This window comes from Petaurus breviceps, unplaced genomic scaffold (assembly GCF_028583685.1).
Source record: "Petaurus breviceps papuanus isolate PSGF00001 unplaced genomic scaffold, PetGlider_PUasm1.0 139, whole genome shotgun sequence".
Classification (NCBI taxonomy): Eukaryota; Metazoa; Chordata; class Mammalia; order Diprotodontia; family Petauridae; genus Petaurus; species Petaurus breviceps.
Genome location: NW_027185697.1, coordinates 12,240,060 through 12,248,923, shown reverse-complemented (window position 1 = coordinate 12,248,923; position 8,864 = coordinate 12,240,060). Strand labels below are relative to the sequence as shown.

General features: G+C 42.7%; 1 protein-coding gene across 1 annotated transcript; it reads right to left on the bottom strand.

Moving 5' to 3' along the window:
• Positions 1-1,004: 1,004 nt before the first annotated feature.
• On the bottom strand, positions 1,005-8,635 carry LOC138146150 (sepiapterin reductase-like). The gene is made up of 3 exons (XM_069067865.1): positions 7,949-8,635; positions 5,722-6,012; positions 1,005-2,227 (listed from the first exon to the last, which is right to left on the bottom strand). Exons 1-3 carry the CDS (start codon positions 8,241-8,243, stop codon positions 2,037-2,039), a joined length of 777 nt encoding a protein of 258 aa, XP_068923966.1. The 5' UTR covers positions 8,244-8,635; the 3' UTR covers positions 1,005-2,036.
• Between the last annotated feature and the right edge of the window lie 229 nt (positions 8,636-8,864).

The window sequence follows — 8,864 nt, the reverse complement described above, 5'->3', positions numbered from 1 at the left end:
GAAAATTGTTTTACTCCATCCTTTTGTGGGTTCTGCTGCTCTAGAATTCATTTTGAGGTATCATTTAAAGTTGTTTGGAGTGAAATTTGGGAGAGCTCAGGCAATCCCCTGTGTTTTCTCTCCTATCATGTTTTGTTCTTGTTTGGTCATTTTTCAATTGTGTCTGACTCTTTGTGATCCATTTGGGGTTTTCTTGGCAAAGATACTGGAGTGGTTTGCTATTTCATTTTCCAATTCATTTTATAGATGAGAAAACAGAGGCAAACAAGATGAAGTGACTTGCCCTGGGTCACACAGCTAGGAAGTGTCTGAGGCCAGATTTCAGTTTGGGAAGATGAGTCTTCCTGACTCCAGGGCCAGTATTCTATTCACTGTGTCACCTACTAAACACCACACAAGACAAAGATTTTTTTTTTCTGCACTTTACAAAGAAACAAAAACACAGACAAAATGATAACCCAAACACATACTAGCCTCCTTATCTCTTTCATAATTAAAAGTCCCTTCTTCACGTCAATTTGGGGATCCATTTGGATTTTTATATATTTTAATATAATTTAAGATCTCTTTTAGTTATCCAGGATAACAAAAAATTCCTTAAGAGAGTGTCCATATGACAGCACGCTCTTCCCTGGACTCACACCAAAAGAAATTTTATCCAAGGAAGAATCCTTTACTATTTTACTATTATTGCAATCTATCCTCTCCTTAAAGGGAGCAATCCTTTATCAGCCTTCAGGGCAGGGTTAAACTTTCCCAGCAGTTTGAGGGCAAGCCTTAACCTTAGCTTGGAAGAATTCAGAACTGAGGTCAGTACAATCCCTGCAGACAGTCTTCCACAGAAAAATAAATCCTTTTGTGAAAGATTAGCCAGAGTATTCTGAGGATGTTTTCTGAATGATTGTGGTCTTACAGGTCAGAGTCCTGACTTGATCTAGCTTGACTTGCCAAAAACTGGCAGGTTAAACATGAAATAACAGAAAACCAAGGTCGAGTTTCTGAGCATATTGATTTATTAAACAGTGCATGCCAATTGCATAACAATTTGGGACCAGGCCTCCTCAGCTTGCACTGGACCTTGAAATAGGGGGAAACAGATTTTTATGCATTAAAAATAATTAAACAAATTAAACCAATTAATTAAAAGAAAACAATTAACCAGAATAGAAAACTAGGTTATTTGATTTCTAAATGGAGGAAAGATTAGTGACTTTGAATTGGAAGCGGGGAGAGTGAACAGATGAAATTCCCTGAAATCAGAAAAAGAGGTGTCTCACTCCACCCAAGTGACTATATTCAGTAAAGGAACAAGGAAATAGTAACTGACTGACGTATATGGGACCAGTTTTCAGATAAGATATCTGGGTGTCTTGAAAGGTATCATTGTGAGAACACTCCTTGCATCAGTCTTCAGATATGACTGGGTTTCTGCTCCCCATAGCCCACGTCCTGAGTTAAGGGTCTGAAAAAACAAGTAGAGGTGGTCCAGGCTCCTAGTTACACAGAGCAAAGTTCTAAAGATGTAATAAATTGTTTTCTCTCAATTCCCATAATTGAATAAAGTTTTCTCACAACAAAGAAATTGGAATAGACCCATACTTAAATAGAAAGGGAACTGAGCTAGCTCCAGAATTGTCATAAGATGGAAAAAGTGTGGCTGACTCAATTCCCACAACTCCCTCAGTTGGTAACATACAGAAACGCTGATGATATATGTGGAATCAGTCCCAGTGGAAGCCAAATAAGAAATCAAAGGGAATGGAGGAAGGCAGGCACTTCATGGCAGAGTGGAGAGCCCTAGATGGTGAATCTAAGGATTTGCTTAAAATCTCAACCCTGCCCATTATGACCTGGCTGACATGGGGCAGGCAGGTCTTCTGCCTCCCAATCCAAGGATCTCTTCACTGTCCTACACCACCCCTCCCCTGACCCCAGTCTGGGTGTATCCTTCACCAGGCATTTGTGAAGAGCAAAGGGTGGGGACAGGGTGTCAGGGGAAAGTGGGGTGGATCCCAGGTAGTGGAGGGTAGCTAGTCCTACTCATCAAAGAAATCAATGTGGGCCCCTGACTCAAAGGTATCCGCCTCCAGCAGGTCCAGGAGCTTCTGGGCGTAGACAGACCAGTCCACCAGGGATTGGATGACCCTAGACTTGCTCAGACTTGGCTTCTGCTCCAATTCCTTGTTTTTCTGTGGAGATCCCTGATTTATTTCTGTGTCCAGAGGGCCTGAGGGAACAGAGGAAAGAACAAAGATCTAGCAACGGCTTCTAGATGAGGCTCATAACTATGTGGGGGTGGATAAGAAGACCATGATCAAAAAGGACTGGAATAGAACTAAGCATCTGAACCCCAGATACCTCTCCACTTATACAGCTAGATGGGGAAGTGAAGAGAGGGCTAGCCTTGGGATCAGGAAAATGTGAGTACCATCACTACCTCAGACACTTAACTGCCTGAGTGAAGCTAGACCCAGGATGGGGAACTTTTCATGTTGGAAGGATGCATTAATAGTTAGCTATAAACAAATAAGACCACATTCAAGAAACTTCAATTAGGTATACTGTAAAATGTACATTATTTTGTAAAAACCTAACTACTATCTACTTAAATTTTTTTTAATGAAAACTATTAGTTGATTTTAAAGTTAGATAATCTTTTAATGGCTTTGCTCTATTTTTTTTTGTTGGAAAGCATTTGAATATTTGGTTACAGCATAGAAGTATGCAGTTTCAGCTCATCCTCTAGATGGGGTATCAGTCATTTGTGACCTTAAGAGCATCTTGATTTGATTTAGGTAGGAGAATGTAGATTCACAGCAATAAGTGGTTGAAAAGCAAGAAAGCATTTTTCAGGCACATTGGTGAAGGGGTGGGTATTCTACTGAATTTTTCCATATTTCATTTGGATCTTTCTTAGCATCAAATAATGGCTTTAAATGTCATCTACTGGAAGCTCAATCAATTCCATCTGTAGTTCTTTAGGTATGTTGGTGATATCAACTAGGTGAGGCTGAAATGCTTGAGTGTGGTGTCATGATTCCCAAAGTCAGCAAACCTTTCATTGTATTCTCCAATTGATAGGTCTGTTACAATTGTGTATTCTTCAAATGATTCCTATATTTTTAATGTTCATCTGAAATTTCCTTGTGAAGAAGTGTTTTGAAAAAAAGATAGCTTTTTTTAATGCTTGGATTTTTTTGCCATATATCATAGATAGACTTAGTTTTACCTTACAAAAAAATATCCAAGTCATTTTGATTTGACATGATATCACACAAATGCAGTATTCCTATAGAATTTAAATGACTCACATCACTGATTCTGTTCTTCATAAAATTTAACTATCTATCCTTGCAGAGATAAAATTTTGGCTAATACCTGTCCCTGTGATAGCCAATGCACTTTAGAATGATACAGAAAATCCACACTGAATACCACATCATTCAACTTTAGCATGTTATGAAACTAATGATGTCATATCACATTTGCATGAATATGGTCAACAATACTTACACCTTGTTGCAAAGTGTCACTAAAAATAGTAGCTTTAGCACAGAAATTTTGCTGATGCAAGACAAAATGAAATTATAGTATCTGGGTCTGTTAATAAGGTGCATCATCTGTACATATACTCATTAAATTTACCAAATTCAGTCCAACTTCACAATATTCATCTTGAAAGTTGTTGAAGATATTTATTCCCCATGTCCTGTTCATAAGAGTATCCAAAGCAGGTAACTCTATGTATCAAAGAAAATCTTCTCTTATGACCCAAATGAAATATAAAATCTACACTAAGTCAGTAGAATCAGTTGACTCATCCAAAATGATTAAATAACAAATATTTTCCTTTTGAAGTATTGCATGAAGTTGTTCTATTAAGTTGAAGGCAATTCACACTGCTGATCAGTTATGGTTCTCCTTGAAAGAGGCAGTTGTTTATACTTTGAAACATTATCAAGGTCTAAGCATCCTACAACTTCGACAATGCATTTTTTTTTTTTTTACAATTTCATACATCATTGAATGGCTTCCCTTTTCCCCCCAAGTATATGAGCTACTTTTTAAGTTGCTTCAGTGCCATTATTTGCAGGTCTTATTGCTGCTTGAAAGAATTTCCTTTGCTTTTCGCCTTTTAATTTTTGCAATACAACCTTTTGTACCTTTCCCACTAATTTAAAATATTTGTGGTTCTTATGAGTGTTATAATGCTGATGAGCATCGAATTTCTTTAATGTTGATATGGAAGTACCACAAAGCAAGCAAATCATCTGATCTTTAGCAGAAAAAAAGATAATATTGCAATTCCCAATCCTCATTAAAAAATCTGTTTTCTTCCTTCAGTGTTCTCTTGATCTTCTTTAACATGCTGAGCTGTTAAGCAGACAGAATTAAAAAATACGGTTGAGCTATGCAACTCACAAATTCCACTTCGAACAGAAACAGTGCACCTTTGTCAAAAGCTGATAACAGAGTGCTATACTCAACCCCTATAGCCAACCAGCCTCGTACAGTAGTGGCACCAGTCAGGGAGGGGAAGTTAGAACTAAATAGTGAGCACAGCAGCTGTCAATTTAGCTCTTATGGCTTACTGAATGTTTTAATTGTGCCAGTCAATCTGGGAGGATTATTTTGTTGAAATTTATTTTATTCTTTGGTATCTCAAATACATCTACTTTTAAAATAAAATGAAAAGATGAAACATGAATAGAAGTGCATTAATAAAAGGATTTGTTCTAATACAATTTGGATTCAGTCAAAAGGACCCAGAAGACCATATGTAGTATTAAGGCTGCAGGTTCCCCACTCCTGGCCTAAACAATAACTCAACCTCTCTCAGCCTCAATTTCCTCTACCTTCCACATTCTTCCTGATGATCAAATGAGATGATATGGGTGAGGGCACTTTGCAAACCTTGAAGGGATATAAAAATGCTCACTATTGATTATTAGTCATCATTAGTACTAAGGGTATGCTTTCCAATTCTTGGGGGGTCTTCCCTCCTTCCCCTAGGCAATGGGGTACTAGCAACTGCCTAGCACAGCTCCTGTGGGACAGCACACAGTATGGTGCCCTAATGATTGCTACTGCCCACAGTAGGTACTCAATAAATATTTGGGGAAATTTTTTTTAGCACAGGGAAACAGGCAGCTATGGAGACATAAGACCTTACTCACCAAGGAGAGGCAGAAATTCCTAATGGCAAGGGCACTGGGCTTAAGAGTCCAAAAGATCTGGGTTCAAATCCTGTCTCAGACAATTAACTAGCAGTGTGATCCTGGGCAAGTCTCATAACCACTCTATGCCTCAGTATACTCCTCCGAAAAAAGAAAGGGTTGGACTCAAAGGCTTCTGAGGTCCCTTCCAACTCTCAGTCTATGACCCTATAATAAGAGGGAGGAGAAGGTGTCTGGTAGTGATTAGATAATGTGCTGGGGAGGGGGAGAGGCTGTTTCTATGAGGGGGACAGTGCAAGTGGGCAAGGGGATGTTTTCATTAACGTCACTAGTCTCATCCTCCAAACCATTTCCAAGAGTCTCTCCACCCAAACTATATTCTTCAAAGTTCCTTGATCAATACTTTCTGCAAGAAGGGCTTGGCCACAGGGTATCATGGATGTAAAGGGAATTCTTCTCTGGGGGTGGAAGAAGGAACAGCAGGCTCCTGGGGGCCCAGAGAGAGCCAGACTGGCAGCAGAGAGATGGCTACATGCCCTCCTACCTGGGGCATAGCTCAGCACCCGCACACTGGGTTCTTCCTCTGCCAAGACTCTGAACAGCATGCTTCGGGCAGCCTTGGCAGTGCAGTAAAGGCTCCATAACTTGGTGGGTTTCACAGCACAGGAGGAGGAGATGTTGACCACAGTTCTTTTCAGGTTGGGGCTGGAGGGAAAGGCGCTGAGGATCCTCGCAGTCAGGCAAAGAGTGGAGGTCACATTCACAGCCCAGTAGTGATTGACTTCTGCTAGGTCAGTAAAGTCCACAACCTTTTTAGACACATCACCTATGGTACCTTAAAAAACAAACAAACAAACAAACGAACAAACAAACCCTCAGGAATCCCACAAAGCCTGGCCAGGAGCCCTGTGCTTAAGATTTGCTTCCAGAGTCTGAAAATGGACAGGAAGTCTACTTTTGATGATTCAGTGGCTTTCCCATGAAAGGAAACTGGATGTAGACCATCTTTAATCTTTAATCAGGGATCCTTGAACTTTATTTTTTACCATTGCATTTCAATAGAATTGTTTTCCTTGGCAATCAAAATGCATTTTATTGATTTAAAAACATACTGAAAAGGGGTCCAAGGCTTCCCCAGATTGCCAACAGGGCCCATGATACCTTAAAAGGTTAAGAACTCCTGGTGTAGAGCTTAGAGGGTGAGCCTTGGAGTCAGGAACACCTGAGTTCTTTCTGCCTGGGACACAAATGCTGGGGATGTGAAGAAAGACAAAAAATGGCTGAACAAGTTATGTTATATAAGTGTGATGGAATTCTATGGTGCCACAAGAAATTGTGAAATAGAGGGCTTCGGAGAAACCTGGGAAGACTTATATGAACAGATGCCACCTGAACCAGGAGAACTATTTATACAAAGACAATAATATCGTAAAGAACAAAACCTTTGAAAGGCTTAGGAATTCTGATCAGTGTAATGACCAATTGCAATTCCAGAGGACTTGGAATAAAACATGCTTCCCACCTCCTGAAAGAGAAGGGAAGGGCACAGAGCACAGCAAATCAGAGGAATCCTGTACATAGAATGTTCCTAGTTACTTAACAAAAAACCAGTAGATTAGATATCTCATACTCATCCTGTCAGAATCCCCATGCCAAGACCACTTTTCTATTTTTAACTCCTCTCTTTCTGCCCCCCCCCACCCTGGTCTGCTAGGCTACCTCCCCCTACCCCACTATTAGGAGACACCTTGTTTTCCAGAGCTAAGGCCCAGCAAGAAAGCTGTGCCCTGAGCTTGGCATAACAACAATCCTTTGCTCTCACCCTCTGGATACACTCAGCCCAAGCAAAATCCCAGAATTGTTTCCACACCAGCTCCAGGTGGTCCCTGAGCTGGGACAAGGACCCAAAGGGACCATGTTCCACTCAGGAAGCTCTTCTATGAATCAAACTTGTTTCATTGTTCCTGTTTTCCTTCATCCTCAGGGCTACAGTTCACTGTATAACCACTGCTATGTGTATCAAGGCTTGGCTTCACTAAATCGGGTCTCCTCCTAGAGGCACACCAGTCTGGTTGTCTTCCTCCCACGGAATAAAGAAAGCTTTTTGTTTATAACTACTGTTAGCTCTTTGTTTTTATTTTTATTTTATTTCTTAGATTTAACTGTGGTTGTGATAACCTGTGTGAGCTCTTTGGTATTTTCAGAGTTCATAGCAGTTACAAATTCTATAATTTGGGGGCCATTTCTTTTCAGAGGTGACAAGGCCAAGGCATTATGATTCCTTAAAGGAACTAGGGTTGTTTTGCCTGGACAAGAGGTGGGGGCCCAGTGGACAGGACAGCTGGCTTCAAGTCTCTGAAGGGACAGATATCCCAGGAACTAGAGATCAGACAGGTTCTGTTTGACCCCTTCAGGCAGAGTGGGGAGCACAATGGACAGAATTGCATGGAGGCCAACTGAGGCTCAAGGTCAGGGAAGTTTCTCAGGAGCAGAGCTGTGGCCTCCAGTGGCCAGGGTACCCCAGAAGCCCATGGAAGAGACCGGCTTGCGGATGGTGTAGCCGGAATTCTGGGTTTCATTAGACAGTTACTGAAGTCCTTCCCACTCTTGTTCTAGGAGCCCAACACATGCTTACGGAACAGAAGAGCTCAAGTGAAAGGGGCAGTGGACAGCAACTTCAGGATGCAGCGGGGGTCTGCCCGGCCGGCCCCCTCTTCCACCTCCCCGGTCCGCTAGGCCACCTCCCCCTACCCCATTCTGAAGGTCGTTACCAGCTTCAAGGATGAGCAGGAGCTGCTCCATGTCCGGTGGCCGGGGCAACACCTGCAGCAGCTGCTGCAGCCCGGGCTCTCCGCTCAGGTCGATGGACACGCACACCACCTGCAGACCCGGCCGCGTCTTCCCCAGCTCGGTGGAAAGCGTCCGCAGGGTCCCATAGTTGCGGGAGTTTATCAACATCGCTGAGCCGGCGACCATCCGCGAGGCCAGAGCCAGGGCCAGGCTGCGGTTGAAGGCCCGGGAGGCCCCGGTCAGGATGCACAGGGTCCGGCCCAGTCTGCTCTCCATGTCGCCCCCTCCCCGCCGGCTCCGCTCAGGCTGGCCGGGCTCCGCCCTTTCAGGACGCAGTCGAGGCCTACCTGCGGGGATCAAGCACCCGAGCTGGGCAGCCTCGCCAAGCGACTTGGTCTAGTCCACAGCTAGCGGCCTGCTTCCGAATGCCAGGTCTCCGAACACCCGCGTGCTTCCATTGGTGGAAGCAAAGTAAGCCCCGCCCCCGTTGGCCTAGTTCAAAAGCCGTGTTGCATACAACTCTGGTGTACTTAATTAAGGTTTAGATTACACCCAGCTCTAGTTAGTACTGGCTACTGAAACTCCAGCAAGCTTGTTAATGTAATATAGTTCTAACTGCACCTTATTCATCCTGAGGCTTTCTGGTTAAGTTTTAGAAGCCACCTGAATTGTTCATTAATTTATGTAACTATAAATAGAATAAAGGAATGGGACCATAAGTAGTTCCTTCTGGGTCAAGTGAGGACACATATGCCCAGTTCTTTGGCTAGTGAGCAGGAAAGGTCATGATGGCATCAAAGAGTAATGCTTCAATCCCATTTTAATAGAGCACAGAGCACACAATAGGAGAGGGGTATACAGAAGCAGATGGCCAGGGGACAGGAATGGGTAGTAGAG